The 24,182-nt window shown below is 37.8% G+C and overlaps 1 protein-coding gene across 1 annotated transcript; it reads left to right on the top strand.

Annotated features, from left to right (window-relative positions):
* The first annotated feature begins 10,119 nt into the window (after positions 1-10,119).
* Positions 10,120-13,773, top strand: LOC149541366 (uncharacterized). The gene is made up of 3 exons (XM_089795598.1): positions 10,120-10,785; positions 10,921-11,221; positions 12,875-13,773. The coding sequence occupies exons 1-3, from the start codon at positions 10,120-10,122 to the stop codon at positions 13,771-13,773; spliced, it is 1,866 nt and encodes a 621-aa protein (XP_089651724.1).
* The last annotated feature ends 10,409 nt before the right edge of the window (positions 13,774-24,182 follow it).

Here is a 24,182-nt window from a genome sequence, read left to right as displayed (position 1 = left end):
TGGGTGCCAATTTGCAAAAAAAAAAATTGCCTCATGATTGACTTTGGCCTAGGGTAGGCAACTTTATAGCTGATTTTCACTTAATCAGCATTCTGGACACAATAGCAAGGTCAGATCTAGCTCTAGACGCTCCCAATAACAAAGATACTCTAGATTTGGGTTGAGGTGATGAAGTAACAAGATGGTCTCGAATGACTTTGTGAAGAGAGATTCTCCAAGAGCTCTAATACCGTGTAAGAATTTGCATTAGGGTAAGATTCACCCAAGATTGTAGAACTCAACATAAGCACAACTGTAGACCAAAAAGGGATATGATCAATATATTACAGTATTTCCTCACACATTGCATTTTATTGTATGTATAAACACACTAGGAGTGCTTGTATATAAAGGCCTCTCAGGAGGCACCTAGAATGTCTGTAGAAGGAACCAGGAGGTAAGATAAGCATTATGACAACTAAGCACATGCCTTATTCATCATTCTAGATGAGTGGATAAGAATGACAAGGTTGTAGACAGCATGTGCTTAATTAGTGTGCTAACTCCTGTGTTGTAAACACCATGTGCATAAAAGAGGTGTGAACTCCTGTGTTGTCAAAATGACAACTCACAAAAGTACACATACTCCTATGTGACTAATAAATAAATAATAAAAATATGCATTAACCTAAGTAAACTTAAGTAAGTGTAAATAGTAAATACTTATATACATCAACAAAATTAGAAAAGAGGACATGTAGAAAGTGTTGAAGAATTTTGTGACACTAAGAGCATTAGATAGGTTCTTGCTTACCTCATGAGCCCAATCAATGTATTGTGTATTTGAGCAGATAACTTATGCCAAAAGAAAATATTGCTTTATGAAATTTAAAGATCCTACCTCACCTTCCAACCTGTGCAAGAGAACCAGGATGTCTATGATCTCGAGCTTGAGATTAGTGCCAAAAAGGGTGTTAGGAACCTTACTCTTGGTGCTTTATGGCCTTTGAAACCATGACTACATAATCTCCTTTCTCCAGACCATCTTCTTCATGGAAAACTTGGAGATGGTTCCACCAATTGTCAAATCTAAAAACTCTTCCCGCTTTGGGATTCAGAGATAATTCACCATAGTTTTCCTATCAATGGAGATCAAGACTATGTCATCTAGTAATACAATCTATCTAGTGTCAAGTTTATAGCGATTTATACATTTGTATATTAACTCTGGAGCTTGAACCGCAACTAGAAAACCCACTACTTCAACTAACCTACACCGTCAAAGCTTCTCAGTTATAGGATGAATTTGCTCCGATCTCACTCTCATTTGAAAATCTTGCATATCATAGAAACAGAGAGAAGTATCCATGAAATTCTGTAGTGTGGACTTGATTCCATTTAGTCCATCAAAACCCGCAAATCTAGTTGTCATTTTCTCTGAGAATGAATTGGATTTTGAAATCTAGAAGAAGAATAGGATAGCGTAAGCACAAGTGCAGATTGTTTGAAAAAGTTGTATGAATTAAGAGAATAACAGTTCAAGAAGAGCAGTAGTTTGTATAAATATTTATGTTTCCATCTATATAGGAGTTTCAATTCATCCGTTGATCTCCAGGATTTGCACCACATGAATGAATGAAAGGATAAATCCACTGAGATAGTAAATGCGAGGTTTTTAATGGATAACTCAGTGTCTTTTCACTATTCCATTGCTCCAATAGTAACTTTCCATTATTTCACACTTACTTTACCATTTCCCATTAGGGTTCAGGAACTTATGAATAGAGTACTCCATAGGGAAATATCTGCCAAACAAAATCCTACTTAATAGATCTTTCCCACAATGGTTAGATTGTTTCCTTTAGCATCTTGAGATAATTTGCATGTGAGATGTGGGTTTGATTCACTTATAAGTTCAAGTGTAGACTATTTGAAAAAGTCGTATGAATTAAGAGAATAACGGTTCAAGAAGAGTAGTAGTTTGTATAACTATTTATGTTTCCATCTATATAGAAGTTTTAATTCATCCGTCGATCTTCAGGATTCGCACCACATGAATGAATTAAAGGATAAATCTGTTGAGATGGTAAATGCAGGGTTTTTAACAGATCACTCAGTGTCTTTTCACTATTCCATTGCTCCAACAGTAACTTTCCATCGTTTCACACTTACTTTACCATTTCCCATTAGGGTCTAGGAACTTATGAATAGAGTACTCCATAGGGAAATATTCGCCAAACAAAATCCTGCTTAATAGATCTTTCCCGCAATGGTTAGATTGTTTGCTTTATCATCTTAAGATAATTTGCATGTGAGATGTGGGTTCGATTCACTTATAAGCTTGATTTTCTTTCGAATGCAAAAAATCATCTTCATGGGTTGAAAAGTTGCCGAGGAGAAGGCAATTTTCATTTCTCCACCCAAGTCTTCTTTTAACTCTAACCTTTTGACTTATTGTTTCCTTGAGTTCGGAGATATCCATAAGGAGTGCAAATCTTAGTTAAGGGCCCTCCTCTAGTTTCGTTTCCTTCAGAATCGCTTTATGCGGAAAACAAACTTCATGGGTAGAAAACCCACCAAGGAGCAGTCAACTTTCAATTTTTCGCCTAGGATGATTTTGAGAACTATGATGGAAATTTAATACTTTCTAAGGAAGATAAACATAATAGGAGCAAGAAAACATCATAAGGTACTTTATCATCTTCTTTTTATGATTTGTATGCATCATTTGGTGCTCTTCGTGGGAAATCACCTTTATGGGTTGAAAACCCACTAAGGAGAAGGCAATATCTAGATTTCTGCCAACTTCTTCTTTTCATGGAGAGTATGATAGACCACAAGTGAAGGAACCTTTGTGAATGATAATTGCATGTTATGGGAATCTCCATTGGATTAGGTACTAGACTGCCCACAAAAAATCACGACACAAAGCAAGGTAACCCAACTATGAAATGTGGAGAAGGGGGAGATGAAAAATCCAATGAAGACTCCCTTCACCTAAGAGGACTTAGACTTAGACTCAGACATACCTCAGACTTAACTAGGACACAAGACTTTTTACCTTGCATAAATGGTTATGGGTTGAATATTGGACAAAGCATGGATTATAAAACCACACATAATGTTAGCAATTATAGTTTTAACACAGTTTGCTGTCATGGTCTCATTCTCATCATGGAAGTTGAACTTGAAGTTTTGTTCATTTCGACTTCAACTTCGGGTCAGCGATAGTTTTCATCTACCAATCCAGATTTCTTTCCCCCGCGCCTCCCTTTTTCAAGCTGAAGTAGAAGTTGAAACGCGTCCCTCCAAAGCTTCAACTTCAAGTTGAGTATTGATTTTATGCACTAACATAAGTTGTTTGCAGGTTTTCAGTCGTTGAATCAGATCTAAGGTGGGTCCCATTACAACACTTCCCAAGGCATGCTAAGTCATAAATAGAAATATCTAAGGTGGTACGTGCTCAAGCTACGGCGAAAATTTGAAAAGGCTAATATTGTTACGACATGATTATCCAGTTGAGCTATGTACGTGTGGATTTGAGGGAATGAGTAAATCGAATCACACGCGAAATCCTTCCCTGCTCATGCCACATTAATGAGCAATTATTGCCCTTACTTGCTGAATCTGCTCCGTAATCTTCTGCACAAGCCTACCTTTAAATGCATTGATTTCCAACCTTTTTTTCACTCTTTGCAATTTCTTCATAGGAATTTTAGCATACTGGGTAGGAAGGGCGAATTGCAGGCTGAGTCTCTATTGAACTGTAAGTGCCTTTTTCTCATTCTCTTCTACATTTCAATTGTATTTGCTTTGTTTTGGGCCACCTCTAGCCTTAGCCTCTTTTAAAAATCATGACACTCTTTCGTCCAAAGTTTCCTAAGTTAGAAAAACCACCTTTGCTCAGCTCATTCCCTGAAATTTGGGACACATTCTTAGTAAATAGAAACCCATCTGAGGTAATAGAGAGAGCTAGAAACACACCTTTAGGTCCTATTTACTAGAGATTAGTAGAGAGTGGGTTGATAGAGGCCGCTGCTTTTCCTGTTGCTATCCCATACCCAGAATGCATCCTTGAGTGTGCGAGCCATTTCGACCCTGTTTCTAGGTGCGTCAAAAAATCATCGAGCGAAGTAGTTGTTAAAATCAGTAGAAACAGTTTAAATTCTGCCCTCAGGATTCCTCATAAAGAACCCTATGAGCCATGGACATTCGAGGAGGCTGAGCGCCTTTATGAAGCAAATAAAACTAGCTATGACACCAAGATTGCTTAGTCCTGGCTCTTGAAGCCTGTAGAAGGGTATTCTAGGCTGCCAAAACCATTGACGATCGAGCATTTTATCAAGGAGATTGCAGATATTGTCTTCCTGTTGAATAGAATTAAAGGAAACAAGCATGCTTTCTATTGGGAATACTGGATGTATTTCTTTATTCAGAAGATAGTTGAGGGAGTCAAGTTCATTGATTGGTCAGACCTCATAGCCGAGAATCTGCATAAAGGCTTGATTAATGTTACCAACTGTGGTCCTTTCTTTCTATCTTCCTATCTAATTTACATTCTGGCAGTGTCCAAAGATTGGGATTATCTTTCGCATACACCCTGGGTTGATGACATGCCTATCTATCAATACTATAAAGACCTCCAGGATGACACGGTGTGCAAAGAATTTAAGAAAATAAATGATGCCTTTTTGGGGAAGTTGGTATTTGAGCTGCAAGGGTGAGAAAATGATAGAATGTCAGAGGAAGCCATGAAAGCTGTTCAAATTTATGTATGTTATTTCATTCACTTTCCCAGATTTACATATATTAGAATAAGTGGATTTCTTGGTGAACCCTTAAAATTGCCTCGCTACTGTTCAGACTCCATGGTGCTAACAGAAATGTGTAGACAGTTTGTTTCTCTTTTTGGATCCTTTCAAATTTCAAAGAAGGCCTCTTCAATTTTCTTCCCAATTGAGATTGGGCATTATAGATGCCCTAGTGTGAAAGAAGCTCTATTGTCGACCAAGTCATTGACCCGTTTGTGTCTTAAACCTTTCACTCCTCGACTGGATTTTGACTACACTGGCTTTATTAGAGGCAATGTCAAAAATGCATTTGCTTTGTTTCACTCCCCACAGCTAGAGGACTTCTGGGCAAATTGTCACAATGAATTCGAGGTGAGGAAGAGACTGTGGTCATGCTTAACCATCAAGCAGGTCATCATGTTCAATATAGAGCTGGATACTTATGGTTTGAAAGATGATGATTCAGAGGAAATAGTTGATCAATTTTACCTAGATCAAGTTGAATGCATGCCAATTTCAGAGATCGATTGGGAGAAAAAAGAAGAAAATGATGTGTATGCCCATTCCAAGGATGTAATAGCTAGAACTGCCAAATGGATAAAGTCGAAGGTGGCAATTACTCCCAGCTTTTCTAAGAAACCTTCAAGGAAAAGAGATAAATAGACTCCCTGAACGCAAACTAATCAAAGTGTTCCTGAATTTGTTGCAGGTCCACTTGAAGCTGAACTTGAAGCAGCCCCGAAAACACTTCAACTTCAGGTTCAAGAGGAAACCCCGAGAAGTAAAAGGATATGTCACTTGAGTACAAAGAAGGTACGAATCGCTACAAGCCAGAGCACCATAACTGTGGACCTCAAAGCGGTGGAAGAGCCACCCATGGAAGATAATTTACCAGAGTCTCAGAGCTTGGCAACGATCGTCGACAATCAACAGGGTAACCCTGTTTTGGCCAAATGTCCCTCCACTGCAGAAAAAGAATAGGCAACTCCCAAATGGTTAGAGACGTCTGTGGAGAAGAAAAGAAGCATTGTTCCCATCTCCATGCCAATTGATGACCTAGTTAGTAAATGCCTAGGTAAGACACCCAAAGTGAAGAAATCAAGGACAAAGTCAAGAATCAACTTTGACAAAGCCTCAAGGCAATGGACAGCAGAAATAGCCACACCACCCGATGGAAGTGCTTGCGATTTTGTGGCTCCTCAAGATTATCAGATAACCAAGATTGACCTTGGAAAGGCAAACCTTGAGACAGATATGAAATTCTTTGAGGTGTCTAATAAAAAGACCACTGAAAGAGTATGGAAGGACGGGCAGGACAAACAGGAAATGAAAGAAACAATCAAGAGCATGGCCCAGTACATCAATGCCATACTTTACCCCAAAGTCAAGCCTATAAGCGAGATGTCCGCAATTGTTGACATATCCTCTATGGTCAATCAACAATCACTTGAAAATTTGCATAAGTGCAAGGCTGTGGCAAAAATAGTAGGTGAATGGGTGCTGGATGTTCTGCATAACACTGTCCAACATATAGGCCATTTAGACCAGGCATCAAAGGAAATATTGAATATTTCCAAGAAGGTGGGAACAAACAACGATGTGTATGAAAAGGAGAGGAATAATTGGTCTAAAATAGTCATATGGCTGGAAGATGTGCAAGAGCTTGGTTTGCAAAAATTTCTCGCTGAATGTCCAATAGCAGGTCTTGATGAGAAAGTTCTATATGTCATTAAAGATTGCATTGAATGGAGAAATGAGGCGTTAACACAGGAAATATCTAAAGTCAAGGAAGCTCTGCAAGAATTGAAAGTTATTCATCAGATCATCCAAAATGATTTAAAATGGTTTGCCAAACATTTTATGGGAAAAGATGATGACTTTGTGGCCCAATCGGATGAAATAATCAAGGAAGTGCAGCAGAAATTTCAAGAGTGGCAGGATAAAAAGACACCAGTAAGGCAAGATTTCTCGAATGTGGCACATACGGAAGCTATGCTGATTATCAACTCAAAACACCTGGAGATGCACAAGGAAAAGGCCGCTGAGCTAAAGAAAATAAAGGAGATTTGGAAACAGAGATTCGCCTATATCGGCTTGCCACATCAGTCAGTTATTTCAGCCTTTTCAACTGCCTACGAGACATGGAAGACTGTGAGAAACACGGCCAGTGGAGACAGTTCGACATGATCGAGACAAGCGGTTACACTTGAAAATGTTTAATTATAGTTTCTCAACCGTTTTCCTTGTTTTTTTTTCAAGATTAGTTTTAGCTTAGCAAAAAAAAAGACAATCTACTCCTGGCGGGGTAATTTTGGCTCTGGTCCAACCCCTTCACCTATAAATGTAATAATTGGTATTGTTTTAGGGGTTGGATTCTCTCAGGAAGACCGATAAACATAACTATTTTTGTTTATGGTTTGGTTTCAATTTTAGAAGTAGCAACTCTGGATTTATGCAGACGTATTGAAACTCTATAGTTTGAATCTCAGTTGAAGGTTTTGTGAGTAGATACTATTATCTACTTATTTCAGTTAATATTTCTATAAATTCTAGTTAAAGCTTTTAGCTATTTCTATTATCAATTTTGTGTTTGCAGATTCTGAGTATGGGAAATGCTGTGAGAAACTAGCAGATTTATATTGCCTGCTCGATGCTTTAATTCTCAATTATGTGGATCATTTTGATAGTTAAAGTTTAGTGGTTCTTTTGCATTAATTTTTGTTTCATATTGATGAAGTGAAATAAGTTGTTTTAGCACTTTCAGCAGATAGTTTCTTTTGCAAAGATCTTTTTGTTGAATCCTTTTGAATTGAAAACTCCATTTGCAATAAAGGTAGCTGCGCCTGTTTTCATTGATAAAATATTAGGCAGAGAATTCCTAAGCTTATCAGATAGGAATTCATTTGTTAGTTTACATTCTTTTCTCTATTTTTATATACAAACTTTATGGGAAAAACTGTTCACTAACAGTTTTGGCGACTCAGCTGGGGATGAAACAAAGAATGGTTTTGCTTCATAATGAAATTTTCCCAGTACTCCAACCAGGCTTAGGTCTTGACAATACACAAGAAGATATTATTTCTGATTTACGTGTGCATGCCTAGAAACTCAAAACAAGCCTAGAGCAATTTACACAAGTTAACCAAGTGCTCGAAAGAGAAGAAGAAAGAGCGGAACTCATTAGAGGTGTACCCATTGGCAATGAAGAAGCAATAGTTGATAGATTAGTCCCAAGGCCTCATTGAGTGTTGAAGGCTGGTCTATATTGTGATAAGCTAGCTAGTAGGAGATATACTCGAAGTGAAGAGAGAAAAGGGTTCATTGATGAAGCTTATGAATTTGTAAGAAAACTTGATTTTGCCCCTGATCTCTCCCTAAAAAGGAAGAAACCTGCACAAAGTAAAAGTAGACCAACCTCTCCTAAGAAATCAACTCCCATAGCTGTGAACCTTCAAGCCCTAATATTACTTGGAACCTTGATACCCTCTCATTTAAATATCCAGCCTTTGAGCATTGTCTTTCCTAGGATGGCAGCTAACCCGTGGGGTGCACAAGTAGGTCCTTTGGATCTAGGGGGAAATCTTCACCCTCTTCCTAAAGGTGCTAAAGAAGTGCTACCTAAATTTTATGGAGATGGAAAGAAATCAACTAATGAACATCTTAATGCCATTAATACTGCATGTGTTGTCCTTGCTGTAGCACATGAAGATGTAGTTGTGAGGTTGTTTATACAGACCTTAGTTGATGATATTGCAGACTAGTTCCATCACCTACCTCAAGGGTCTATTACTGACTGGAACCATATGCATATTGCTTTTGAAGATAGATTTAAATATTTTGAAGATGAACATACCTTGTTACTTCAGTTAACTCAGTTAAAGAAAGAAATACATGAAGCCATGAGAGACTTCGTAGCAAAATTTAATAAAATAGTTCACAAAATTCCCGCTACTAAGAGACCTAATGGTGAAAATTGTAAAGGGTTCTTTGTTAATGCTATGCCTCCTGACATCAGTTTCCACTTGAGAAGAAACACAGTAGCAGACGTTTAAGCTACCCAGAGATTAGCTATTGAATTAGAAGATGATCATTTGGCTGCTGGGAAATGGAAAAAAGAAGTACAAAACCCCAAAGCTCAATCACTTTCATCAGAAAAGTTAGACCCATTGGTTCAGAAATTGATTAATGATGTGATGACTATTAAGAAACAACTTCCTAAAATGAATACCCATTATCAAGATATCCCTAGGAAGTATCCAGGCCAAAGCAGTTACCAAGGAAAACAATTTGCATTGCCCTCAAGTCAACAAAGATTACAGATTGAAGCTCCACCTGGAAAAAACAACATGTGTGTTTTTCATCTTACAAATGACCATGAGGGAACTTCTTGCCCTGAAAATATTAGATATCAGCAACTTGAAGCAGAAAAAGTGGCTTCTACTAATGTGATAATAGAAGAAGAATCTTCTGAGGAATCTGGCGACTCCGTAAATTATTACCTTGAATATGAATCTGACTCTGAAAGGGGTAATGATATTTTATTAACCTTAGAAGAGGCTTCATGTTTGGTCTTAACCCTAGGGCAAAGAACTGGAGTAGCTGATATTCATGGTAAAGGTATTTCAATGCCAACTCAGGCTAGGGAGCAAAAGGTAAAAGGGGGGATGAAAGTAAGTCATCACCCGTCCCTACATCTACCCCTCAAATTTTAAAAAGGGTATCTGATTTTGATTCCTCATTTGACATTGTCGAGTTTTGTAAGACATCAAAGATACAAATCTCTCCTGTTGAATATTTAAGAATGAATCCTAGTGAACTTGATAAGTTGATTGAATATGTTAATCAATCATCCCCCAATAAAGTAGTCAAGAAAATCAATGAAGTGAAAGTCTCAGAGAGCGATGAAGTAGTTGTCGAATGTAAACAAGATAACTCTAAAGGAAAGAAGTTTGAAACTTGAAAATTTCATGATCATAAGGAGGTAATTCAACCAGATTCCATAAGTCCTGAATCTTCTTATAACCTCAAGCCTGATCCGTTTTATGTTTCTCTCTTTTTACATGGATTCAAGTTGAGTAACTGTATTATAGATTCAAGGGCTTCAGATAATATAATGCCAGCAGCTGTAGCAAAGGCTTTGGACCTTCCGCTGACTAAAACATTTGGTAAATTTTATTCTATGGATTCAAAACAAGTACCTTTAGTGGGTCAAATTAAAGATGCTCAAGTGTCGCTGGCGGCTTATCCTTAGAAGAGGATCAAACTCACCATCCTGGTAGCTGATATCCCCACTAGTTATGGCATGCTTCTCAGTAGGACTTTCTGCAGAGATCTAGGGGGTGAAATTAAGATGGATTGGTCTCAAGCAATAATTCCTGTTGGGAAAGACAAAGTAACCTTATTGCCTGAAACAAAGTCTAAATATACAGTTTTTGCATCTGATGATCTTAAGTCTCAAATTCTTTACCAAGAGTCTGATTTTGCTAATTATCTCATTCTCTCTGAAAATGAAAAAACAGGTGAAAAGCCATCAGAGGAGAACCTGCTATGGACTCTTGAATTTGATGAGAGCTGTTGTTCTAATGGATCTGGAGCTGGCATGGTTCTCATATCACCAGATAATCAGAAATTCCCCCTTTCTTATAAGCTTGCCTTAGAAAATACTAATAACACAGCTGAGTATGAAGCCCTTCTCCTTAGCATCAAAGAGGCTAAGAGGAGAAACATCAAGCTGCTAAAGGCTAGAGGAGATGCTGAACTCATTGTGAAACAAGTCAAAGGCATGTTCTCAGTAAAAAACCAGAGATTGAAACATTATAGAAACCGTGTATGGGATGAAATTGAAGGCTTAGATGCCTTTGCAATTGAAGCTATTCCCAGAGAGCTGAATGACAAGGCAGACTCCTTAGCAATTTTGGCTTCCTTGTTAATTCCTCATCCTAATTTCACAGACAAAAAGTATTCAGTAGAAATCATTCACAGACCAAGTGTTCCTGATAATAACAACAATTGGCAAGTATTCAAAGATGATGCTCATATTAATGCTTTCTTGTAGAGTGTTGAAAATTTTTCTATGAATTACTTTGAGGGCTCGGATGTAGAATGCTAGGAATTTTGTCTTGATTTGCCTAATGAAAATGAGTTGATGCAGCTGAAAGGGAACATAATACCTAAAGGTCTCGTTGAACTTGAACAACTTTTTGATAGGCGAGACACCTTTTTAGCTCGAGATGGAACACCTAAAGAATATCCAAACGCAAACTGTGAAAAGGTAAATCTGGGAGATAAACATAATCCTAAAATTGTTAATCTGGGAACCTGCTGTGATGAGGGTGAAAAGGAAAGATTCATTAAAATTTTGTCAGAATATATCGACGTCTTTGCTTGGTCCTATGATGATTTGAAGACTTTCAGAGATGGGAAATTCAAGCACCATATTACTCTTAAACCAGGTATCTCTCCTTTTAGGAAAAAATTAAGAACATATAATCCAAAATTTTTTGATGCAATATTTAGGGAAATAGACAAAATGTTGAAAGCCCGCATTATTTTCCCGATCCATCATTCCACATGGGTGGCAAATATAGTACCAGTTAGGAAGAAGAATGGAGAAATAAGGATCTGTGTTGATTTTAGAAACCTTAACCAAGCAAGTTTGAAAGATAACTTCACCCTGCCAATAATGGATCAAGTTCTCCAAATGGTTGCTAGATCATAAATGATGTCCTTCTTAGATGGTTTGTCGGGCTATAACCAAATAAAATTTTCTGAGGAAGATCAACACAAAACAACATTTATGACACCTTGGGGGACTTTTTCCTATAAGAGAATTCCGTTTGGCTTGATAAACGCTGGTGCCACCTTCCAGCGAGCTATGAATTCAACTTTTGGCAACCTACTAGATAGATGCATCATAGTTTACCTAGATGACATGACTGTATTTTCAAAAAAGAGGAACAAACATCTAAAAGATTTGAGAAAAGTGCTTCAGAAATGCAAGGATCACGAAGTTTCGTTGAATCCTAAAAAAACAATTTTTGCTGTGACTGAAGGAAAATTTCTGGGGCACATGGTTTCAAAGGAAGGTAGCAAAGTTGACCCTGAGAGAGTAAAAGCCATCCAACAGTTATGTCTCCCTATCAATTGAAAAGGTGTTAAGTCCTTCTTTGGACAAATAAATTTCTTGAGAAAATTTGTACATGATTTCGTAAAAATAATTAAACCCATGGCTAAGCTACTCAGTGAGAAACAAAGCTTCAAATGGGATGAACCTGCGTCGAAAGCATTTAAAGAGGTAAAAGAAGCTATTTCCAAAGCCCCAACGCTTATTCATCCTAATTTCAAAAAAGATTTCATAATATATTGTTACGCCTTTGAACACACTATGTCAGGCATGTTGCTCCAAAAGAATGATAAAGGGGAGGAGATGCCTATCTCTTTTATGAGCATACCTCTGAAGAAGCATGAGCTTAACTATTCTTTATCTAAAAAAAAAGCATTTGCAGTAGTTAAAGCAGCAAAATTCTTTAGATACTATATTTTGCATTCTCATTCTGTAGTATACGTGACATCCACAATAGTCAAGAGCATTCTTACACAACAAGATGTAGCAGTCAACAATCGGGCAACATGGGTAGCAAAGGTCTAGGAATTTGACTTGGACATCTGTCCAACTAAATTAGTCAGAGGATAAGGTTTGTGAAAACTTATTGCTGAAGGAGAGAAAGAGGAATCATATCCCTCTTGTTTATTGGTAAGTCTCAAGGATGGATGGTATTCAGATATTGCCTATTTCCTGACATATGGGAGGTGTCCTGATCACCTCAAGGGGAAAGACAGACATACACACCAACTTAGAGCAGCCTAGTTTGTTATAATTGATGATATCTTATATAAGAGAGGACTAGATGGCATGCTTTTAAGGTGCGTTGATATTGATCAACAGGATAATTTGTTGAGAACTTTTCATGATGGAGTTTATGGAGGCCATTTTTCGTCAATAGTGACAACATTCAAAATCCTAAGAAGTGGATATTATTGGCCAGGTATGTTTAAAGCTTCTTATCATTGGGTTATAAACTGTGAGAAATGCCAATTGTTTACAGGGAGACCCCAGTTAGCCGCTCTACCTTTAAAACCTATAATTATAGAAGAACCATTTCAACAATGGGGTTTAGACTTTGTTGGGCCTATTAATCTGATTTCAAGTGTAGGGCATTCTCACATCCTCACTACTACTGATTATTTTACAAAATGGGTAGAAGCAATCCCAGTTAAAGCAACGACTTCGGAGGTAGTGTGCAGATTTTTGACTGAAAATATTTTGACCTGTTTTGGCACTCCCAGTAAAATAGTGACAGATAATGCACAAAACTTCTCATCTGGAGAGATTCAGCTATATTTCAATGACCATGGAATTCATTTGTCACATTCCTCAAATTACTTTCCTCAAGGCAATGGACAAGCAGAGTCCACAAATAAAAATTTGGTCAATATTATGAAAAAATTGGTGGATGAAGAGGGAAAAGATTGGCACAAAAGGTTATATAAAGCACTTTTGGCTGACAGGACCTCTCCTAAAAGAGCCATAGGTATGATACCTTTTGAATTGGTATATGGAGTTGAAGCACAACTATCCCTGCCTCTGGAATTAACCACTTTGAACTTACAGAAGGCAATCAAAGGTGAAGTATTCCAGTCTTCCATTGAAAAGAGGATATTGTATCTCCAAAAGATAGAAGAAGAAAGGAGGGAGCTAGTAGATCATATCACAAATCATCAGGCCAGAGTCAAAAAGATTTTTGATCAAAAAACAAGACCGCAAAAATTCATGACAGGAGATCAGGTCCTGCTATGGGATAAGAGGAGAGAACCTAAAGGAGCTCATTCTAAGTTCGAAAGCTTATGGAAAGGACCGTTTGAAATATCTGAAGAACTAAGTTCAAATGCCTTTAAGCTGCAATATCCAAATGGTGATGAACTTCCCCTATCTTTCAATGGGTAGGATCTCAAGCTATACCATTTTTAGGTTTGTGTCACGTCTCATTGTAAATACTATCTTTTGGCTTCCTTTCCTTTCCTTGTTTTGTTTTGGTGTGTTGTGTTGTTGTCTTTTGAGTCAGTCTGTAAATCTTGGACTCTGAGTTCATTCATGATCCTTCTAGTCTCATTTCCCCAACTGGCGCCGATTGTTAGCACTTATAGTTTTAACACAGTTTGCTGTCATGGTCTCATTCTCATCATGGAAGTTGAACTTGAAGTTTTTTTCATTTTGACTTCAACTTTGGGTCTGTGATAGTTTTCATCTACCAATCCATCTTTCTTTCCCCTGCGCCTCCCTTTTTCAAGCCGAAGTAGAAGTTGAAACGCATCCCTCCAAAACTTCAACTTCAAATTCAGCATCGATTTTATGCACTAACATAAGTTGTTTGCAGGTTTTGAGTCGCTAAATCAGATCTAAGGTGGGTCCCATTACAACACTTCCTGAGGTATGCTAAGACATAAATAGAAATATCTAAGGTGGTACGTGCTCAAGCTACGACAGAAATTTGAAAAGGCTAATATTGTTACGACATGATTATCCAGTTGAGCTGCGTACGTGCAGATTTGAGGGAATGAGTAAATCGAATCACACACGGCGTCCTTCCCTGCTCATGCCACATTAATGAGCAATTATTGCCCTTACTTGCCGAATCTGCTCCATAATCTTCTGCACAAGCCTACCTTTAAATGCATTGATTTCCAACCTTTTTTTCACTCTTTGCAATTTCTTCATAGGAATTTCAGCATACTGGGTAGGAAGGGTGAATTGCAGGTTGAGTCTCTATTGAACTGTAAGTGCCTTTTTCTCATTCTCTTCTGCATTTCAATTGTATTTGCTTTGTTTTGGGCCACCTCTAGCCTTAGCCTCTTTTAAAAATCATGACACTCTTTCATCCAAAGTTTCCTAAGTTAGAAAAACCACCTTTTCTCAGCTCACTCCCTGAAATTTGGGACACATTCTTAGTAAATAGAAACCCATCTGAGGTAATAGAGAGAGCTAGAAACACACCTTCAAGTCCTATTTACCAGAGATTAGTAGAGAGTGGGTTGATAGAGGCCGCTGCTTTTCCTGCTGCTATCCCATACCCAGAATGCATCCTTGAGTGTGCGAGCCATTTTGACCCTGTTTCTGGGTGCGTTAAAAAATCATCAGGGGAAGTAGTTAAAATCAGCAGAAACAGTGTAAATTCTGCCCTCAGGATTCCTCATAAAGAACCCTATGAGCCATAGACATTTGAGGAGGTTGAGCGCCTGTATGCAGCAAATAAAACCAGCTATGACACCAAGATTGCTCAATCCTGGCTCTTGAAGCCTGCAGAAGGGGGTTCTAAGCTGCCAAAACCATTGACGATCGAGCATTTTATCAAGGAGATTGCAGATATTGTCTTCCTGTTGAATAGAATAAAATTAAATGAGCATGCTTTCTATTGGGAAACCTGGATGTATTTCTTTATTTAGAAGATAGTTGAGGGAGTCAAGTTCATCGATTGGTCAGACCTCATAGCCGAAAATCTGCATAAAGGCTTGATTAATGTTACCAACTGTGGTCCTTTCTTTCTATCTTCCTATCTAATTTACATTTTGGTAGCATCCAAAGATTGGGATTATCTTTCACATACACCCTGGGTTGATGACATGCCTATCTATCAATACTATAAAGACCTCCAGGATGACACGGTGTGCAAAGAATTTAAGAAAATAAATGATGCCTTTTTGGGGAAGTTGGTATTTGAGCTGCAAGGGCGAGAAAATGATAGAATTTCAGAGGAAGCCATGCAAGCTGTTCAGATTTATGGATGTTATTTCATTCAGTTTCCCAGATTTACATATATTAGAATAGGTGGATTTCTTGGTGAACCCTTAAAATTGTCTCGCTACTGTTTAGACTCCATGGTGCTAATAGAAATGTGTAGACAGTTTGCTTCTCTTGTTGAATCCTTTCAAATTTCAAAGAAGGCCTCTTCAATTTTCTTCCCAATTGATATTGGGCATTATAGATGCCCTAGTGTGAAAGAAGCTCTATTGTCGATCAAGTCATTGACCCATTTGTGTCTTAAACCTTTCACTCCTCGACTGGATTTTGACTACACTGGCTTTATTAGAGATAATGTCAAAAATGCATTTGCTCTGTTTCACTCCCCATAGCTAGAGGACTTCTGGGCAAATTGTCACAATGAATTCAAGGTGAGAAAGAGACTGTGGTCATGCTTAACCATCAAGCAGGTCATCATGTTCAATATAGAGTTGGATACTTATGGTTTGAAAGATGATGATTCAGAGGAAATAGTTGATCAATTTTACCTGGATCAAGTTGAATGCATGCCAATTCCAGAGATCCACTGGGAGAAAAATGAAGAAAATGATGTGTATGCTCGTTCCAAGGATGTAATAGCCAGAACTGCCAAATGGATAAAGTCGAAGGCGGAAATTACTCCCAGCTTTTCTAAGAAACCTTCAAGGAACAAAGATAAAAAGACTCCCTGAACGCAAACTAATCAAAGTGTTCCTGAATTTGTTGCAGGTCCACTTGAAGCTGAACTTGAAGCAGCCTCGGAAACACTTCAACTTTAGGTTTTAGAGGAAACCCCGAGAAGTAAAACGATAACTCGCTCGAGTACAAAGAAGGCATGGATCGCTACAAGCCAGAGCACCATAACTGTGGACCTCGAAGTGGCAGAAGACCCACCCATGGTAGATAATTTACCAAAGTCTCCGAGCTTGGCAACAACTGCCGACAATCAACAGGGTAACCTTGTTCTGGCCAAATGTCCCTCCACTGCAGAAAAAGAACAAGCAACTCCCAAATGGTTAGAGACGTTTGTGGAGAAAAAAAGAAGCATTGTTCCCATGTCAATACACTTGTATTGCCTGTTGGAATTTTAGACTTTAACTCAAATCTCAAGGCTCTGAAACAATACACAATCTCTCTCTAAATATACATGTCAAGAAGCTATACTATTATGGAGGATGAAAAGCATGTAATAAAGAGAGGTGGATAATATGGAGATGCCTTGCTTGCTTAATCAACAAAAAACAATAATAATGAGACTTCTCCCTTCACGGGTGCGAAACCCTATTTTGATTTATCATTTTTGGAATATGAATAGAACATGCCCATTGCCCATCACTTCTGACAGCTCGTTAGCTTTGTCATTCTCTTCTAATTCATGCTAGACAACTTGCATGTACACTACAAATTAATTTGATAGGCTTAGAAGATTGTTTAAGCTTCATCCAAAACCCTAAAAATCATCCTAGATTCATTGATATGCTTTCAAACTAAAACATATCAATTGGAAATTATTTATTTTTCCTCAGTGTTAATCTAATATCACAAACCATTATTAAAGTATGCTTTTACTTCTCATTTCCAATCTCTTTGGCTACATTATAAAAATGTTGTTTGATGTTGGGCTTCATCAAATACTAGTCAGATTCCCATAATCCTCCTCGAAGAATATTGGTTGACAACTTAGTTAAAATTTGGTGTTCTAACACTACACAAAAAACTTAATTCTCAAATGAAATTGAGGGCCTTGAACAAGATCAGCTTTGAAATTTTTGCTTGGCAAAGTAAACATTGATCATTGCCACCCAATCCATATAAAGGCACAAAACAACTTCGTAATCACAAAGTTAATTATAGTTGTATAAACAAAAACAATAGTGAAAAAATGAAGATGAAGTAGAGTATGTGAAGGAATAGTGAGAGAAATGCATAAACAAAAACATATCTAAATGAAAATAATGGAAGAAATCAAAATCATAAACATACATATTTTGAGAATATTGGTCAATACTATTGCTCAATCCAATGTTCAATAGAAAACAAAATCAGCTCTTGCCATATATAATGTGGATGCCTGATGGTTCAGGTTCAAAACATTGAAAATGCATGTCTTACCCGTATGTTGTGCAGATATTTCCCTCTTGTATGTTATATTTGGCTATTGTTGATTTATGTTTCAAATTTTAAAAAATGTAACGTTTAAAAATTCCCATAAATTCTGAAACATGTAACGCCTAAAAGTTCTGAAACATGTAACACAACATCTTTTTCTTTTATGCTTATATTCCTCTTCATCGTTTATTTGTATATGCCGATTTATGCAGTATAAACGATTGTATGGGTTTATCATTAAGTGGCCTCTTCTTGTGTTCATCAATATATAGTATTTTAAAAACTATACAATATTTTCTTGATCTAACTAAAGTTTAGATTATAAAGTATAGTTTTTTCATAAAGAATTTATGAGATAAATCTCCTTTTATCTCAGGTAAAAAATATTGTTCTGTAGGCTGCAGATTACCACCAAGGTATCCCACAGCTCTCAATTCCTGTCCGCATGCAGATTACCACCAAGGTATCCCACAGCTCTCAACTCCTGTCCGCAAGCACAATTCTAGAAACTTCTTCGACTGTGGAGCATTATTAATATATTATTTTAGAAAATAATTCATGATTCCATAACGGATGAATGGAATAATGAGCAAAAAGAGGCAGCTGCCTGTCATTTTTTTTAGAATGTTAGATTGTTTGCTATGAAATTTGTTCCCATTGTAGAAGCCTCTTGACTTAATTATATGTTCAAGCGTAATATAACTTTTTATTAACCAAAGCCTCTTAGAAATTAGATACATCTACCTTAAATAAAATATATTAGAAACATGAATATAAATCGTATTGAACTATATATGATATTGAATAATATATCGAAATATCATGTGTCTGTAATGTTAAAATGGTTTTGTCGTGTAGAGATGGAATATTGATATGGAATATAGGCAATTATGGAAAAAATTGGAATTAACATTTTGCATAGGCTTTCTAGTAGTGGAGAGTGTAAATCAACCAAGAATGCGAAAGAAAATACAGAACAACAAAAGTGCATAAACACAGAGTTTATCGTGGTTCACCACAAATCGTGGCTGCGTCCACACTGAGAGCAGAAGAATAATATTAATGAGAAAACCAATTGATTTTACAATACAAGCGATCAACATTTATAGATCACAAATGATCAGCTGAAGAGACAAAATAAATGGAGGGAAAAACACAAGTGTCTGTTGGCCTTCACAATTCAACAAATCTCCCACCTGAAGACAACAGATACACCAGCTGATCATCCATTCCCCTGCTCTACATGCTAACTTACTTCTTTTTAACAAGGCTAAGAGATGTCCTAGCACATTCGAACTTCTCCTTAGCAACAACCTTCGTCAACATGTCTACCGGATTGATCTTGGTATCAATTTTGGCAACCTTCAGTTTTCCTTCTGGTACCACATAATGAACATAGTGAGCATGCTTGTCAATATGTTTGGAGCATCGCTGAGAGGAATGATTATGAACCATAAAAATCGCACTCTAACTGTCTGAAAATAAAACATAATCATCTTGTTGCCAATGTAAATCATTGAATAAGCGTTGCAACCAAATCATCTCTCTAGCCCCTTCGAAAAGAGCCAAGTATTCGGCTTCAGCAAAAGAAAGTGCAACACAATGTTGCAGTCTTGAGGCCCAACTAATGGTAGCCCCAACAAATGTGAAAGCATAACCAGTAGCAGACCTGCACTTTTCTCGATCTCCGGAAAGATCTGAGTCACTAAATCCTTGCAGCTGAGTATGATTTCTACCAAAACACAATGCATAATCAGAAGTACCCTTGAGATACTGCAATATCCATTTCACTGCATCCCAATGAGGTTTCCTAGGATTGCTCATGTATCTACTAACTACTCCCACTGCATGAGCAATGTCGGGACATGTAGAAACCATAGCGTACATTAAGCTACCAACCACTGATTTATAAGGAACATTAATCATAAAATCCTTCTCATCTTGTGTTTTGGGACACAATTCAGAACTGAGGCGAAAATGAGGAGCAAGAGGAATAGGAACGTGTTTAGCTTCAGCAATGCCAAACCGTTCTACAACTTTTTCAATGTATGATTTTTGTGACAAAGTCAACATCTTTTTCTGTCCATCTCTTGTAATAGTCATCCCAAGAATCTTTTTGGCTGCCCCTAAATCTTTCATGGAAAACCAAGAAGCTAACTCTTTCTTTAGCTTGCTGATTATTTGAGGAGAAGTACCAGCAACTAGCATGTCACCAACATAAAGTAACAGTATAACAAACTCACCACTAGGAAGTCTTTTATAGTAGTCACAAGGATTTGATTCGCATCGAGTGAAGTTATGCTCAGCTATGAACCGATCAAACTTAATGTACCATTGTCTTGGAGCTTGTTTGAGCCCATAAAAACTCCGCTTCAGCCGATAATAGAGATGTTCTTTCCCCTTTTGAACAAAGCCTTTAGGCTGTTCCATGTACAATTCGTCATTGATGTCACCATGTAGAAAAGTCGTCTTGACATCAAGCTGTTCGAGCTCAAGATCCCAAATGGCTACCAATCCCAAAACTGCCTGGATTGTAGTCATTCGAACAACAGGTGAGAAAATCTCTTCAAAATCTAAGCCCTTTTTCTGAGCATATCCTTTGAAAACTAATTGAGCACGGTACCTTTTTCTTCCGCCATCTTCTTCTTTCACCTTATACACCTAACGATTTTTCAGAGGTTTCCGATTGGGTGGAAGTGGAACTAAGTCCCATGTTTTATTTGTTTTAAGAGAGTTCATCTCTTCTTCCATTGCAATCATCCACTGATTTTTATTAGTACTTTCACAGGCATCTTTGAAATTAGTCGGCTCTACTTGATCAGAGATTAAAATCTCAGGCTTTGCCTCCTCAGAGTAAAGTAACTCATAATCTGAATACTTCGTAGGCATCTTCTGTACCTTGTAGATCGCCTTAAGTCTAGATTGTGGTGCTCATTTTGAGCATTACTTCTTATTAGTTCATAGTCATTTCCCTTTGAAGATGTGCGGATTGGCTGAGAGACATCCAAGTCTCGTTCCCTATGACCATGATGTCTTTGAGCATTCGAAAAATCATGCATATGAATTCTTAAAGTTTTTGGTGACTATTGTATAACAAGGTAGACTATTGTAGAAGGAATACCCAAATCCATGCAATCCGATGCAACTTCTGTTATTCTCTCCATAGAAGACCAAGGCACAACAGGAATGGAGTCACGTTGAGCAGTGAGATTCCTGTTATTGTCCCACAAATGATGACTGTGCACGCAAGCTCCATCATAAACATAGGTTTCATCAGGCATGAACGAAGGGGACCGCCTAGAAGGGAGAAGACGTTGATGATCTCCAGCACCATATTCAAAGAGATCTGCTGCCCGAGTGGATGCTCCACATATGTGAGAGGGGTGCCTAGGAGTCTTATTGACCAAAGATGGCTCTGTATCACTGTGGGTAGATGCATAAACTTGTTGTGTGGAGCAGAGTGTAGGATCTCCCTGCGTATCAGAACAATGACCTGGCAATTGACCCTCTGCCCGATTGCTGTGAAGCTTTATTGGAGTTTGGTGAAGACCGGATCCTGAAACTGGTGGAGAAGAAGCCCAATTTTTATGTTGGCCATTGAACTCGACGCTACATTCCCTGCATGAAGGAGAGGGTCCACTGACGGCGCCTTGTTTTTCACTTGCAGGATAAAAGTCTTGTCTTATCTACCGTGTGGGTAAAGTCCCCCCAAACTTGCAGACACCTTGCTCATTACCAAGGCTTATCTCCAGCGTAGCAGGTGGATGCTCTCCCTTACGATGAGCAGTAGGAGCTTTGCCAAATAATTCTCCTGTGCTTTCACCACTGTGACTACTGTCCAATGCCCCACATCTCCTATGAATTGACTGATTTGAACTTTTGTTAATTCTTTGACCATATCCCTGTGGATTGTCTAGTTCATGGAATTGCTCATCCTCAACAATATGCTTTGACTATTGTAGTGATGGTAGAATATGAGAAGAGGAAGGCTCTGAATCAATGCTAAGACCAAGAAAAGGAGCTAAAAAAAGGTAGGAGTAGACACCATAGGCTGAGACTGTGGATTGAATGATGAGTTATTCTCATTTAAACAAGACATAGGAATAAAATCTTCAACTATTCTTTCCTGTGATGCTGATTGAAGTGCTGAAAACTTTATCTCATTAAATACCACATCTCGACTCCTTACAATCTTCTTTGCAATAGGATCTCATAATCGAAATCCATACTAATCTTCACCATAACCCAAGAAGATACATTCTTGTGATTTTGAATCCAGCTTGCTCCTTTTTTTTTTAGGAACATGAACAAATGCTTGGCACCTATACACTCGAAGATGTGAGTAGGAAATCCTTCTACCCAGTCATTCCTCCTCTGGAATTCCAAAGTCCAAACGTGATGAAGGACTTCGATTAATCAAGTATACTGCTATATTGCAGGCCTCTGCCCAAAATTCTTTGCCTAAACAGGCATTAGATTGCTTACATCAAACTTTCTCAAGTATAGTTCAATTTAGTCTTTCCACTACCCCATTTTCTTGAGGGGTGTATGGCACAACTTTCACCCGTCGAATACCATGATCTGCACAAAAGTTATCAAATTCCAAGGAACAAAATTCACCTCCATTATCTGATTTTAAACATTTAACTTTGTGCCCGCTCTGATTTTCAACAAGAGCTTTAAAAATTTTGAATTTGGAGAAAACTTCTGACTTTCTAGACATCATATAAACCCAAACCTTTCTAGTACAATCATCAAGAAAGGAAACCAAGAAATTTGCGCCTCCATGGGAGGTTACCTCTGTTGGATCAAAGACATTTGAGTGCACCAACTCTAATGGTGTCGTCTTCTTGTCATGACCATGCTTCAAAAAACTAACATGTTTTTGTTTCCCATGAAGACAATGTTCACAGAATTCTAAATCTGTTGATTGGAGACCTGAAAGTTGCTCTCTATTAAGCATAACCTGTAGGCCATTCTTGCTCATGTGGCCTAATCTTTGATGCCAAAGTGCGGCATCGCTGTCTGCAACAGTCATTGCAGCTCCCACCTCATCATTAGTTTCTACAACATATAGATTGCCAACTTTATCCCCTTTGGCAATAGTCATGGAACCCTTGGTAATTTTCCATGTGTCCGTGAGTAGTGTAAGAAAACCTTGAGCATATAATTGACTGACTGAAATCAAATTTCTTTTTAATTTGGGAACATACCTCACATCTTGAAGCAATAATTGAGCACCTCCTTTAATTGATAATAAAATATCACCCTTTCCTACGATTTCAAAAGATTTATTATCACCCAAAAAAACATTCCCAAATTTACCTTCCTTGTAGTTTGTGAAGGCTTCGCTGCAAGAAGATGCATGAAATGAAGCCCCGGAGTCAATTACCCATGAATTTGAAGTTGTTTCACTTGACGCAAGAACCAAAACACCATCACCGAGATCATGAATGATATTTGCTCCGCTGTCCAAAACTTTTTCTTGAGTTCTTTTATACTTTTTGCAGTCCTTTTTTACATGACCAGCCTTTCCACAAAACCAACAACCATTTTGTCTACCTCGGGACTGCGACCTTCTAGCTGATTGTGATCTTCGGTTGTTGTTATTATTTTTGCCTCTATGCTGAGTTCTACCTCTATTTTTCGTACTAACCATTGTTAGTGCATCACCGGATGAAGACTCTTTATTAGTTCTCCTCATGCCTTCACTAAGCAACGTAGAGACTACCTCATCGTAGACTAGCTTGTTTTTGCCGGTTATAGAAGTGCTAATTGCTGTTACCACACCATCCTAGCTATCTGGTAAAGAACATAAAAAGATGACCACCTTATTTTTGTCATCTTGAGGCATACCAATAGAGTGTGCTTGACATAAAAGAGTATTTAACTCATTTATGTGATTCGACATCGATGTTCCTTCCTTCATCTTCAATTTGTAAAGCTTCTTCATGATAAAAATTTTGTTTGCTGCAGATGCCGTTTGATACATACTATGAAGTTTGTCCCACACGTCCTTTGTTGATGTTTCATTGTTCACATTGAACAATACATTCAGAGATAGCGAAAGAAAAATCTCTGCCATTGCCTTCTCATCAGTTTTAGTCCAATCTTCATTTGACATAGAGGTAGGCTTATTTGCTTTACCTTCAATTGCTATTGCAAGATCATGCTTGACCAAAAGTGATCGCATCTGTACCTTCCAGAAACTGAAATTCTTCCCTGAGAATTTTTGCACTCTTGTTTCCTCCATGACTTTAGAATTTGGTCACCGAAATCAATTACGACTCTAATACCAATTGTAAATCAACCAAGAATGCGAAAGAAAATACAAAACAACAAAAGCGCATAAACACAGAGTTTATCGTGGTTCACCACAAATTGTGGCTACATGCACACTGAGAAAAAAAGAATAATATTAATGAGAAAACCAATTGAGTTTACAATACAAGCGATCAACATTTATAGAT

This window comes from Cupressus sempervirens, chromosome 8 (genome assembly GCF_028749045.1).
Source record: "Cupressus sempervirens isolate cs-2001-9-10 chromosome 8, ASM2874904v1, whole genome shotgun sequence".
NCBI lineage: Eukaryota > Viridiplantae > Streptophyta > Pinopsida > Cupressales > Cupressaceae > Cupressus > Cupressus sempervirens.
This window is presented reverse-complemented; position numbering and strand designations above follow the sequence as displayed.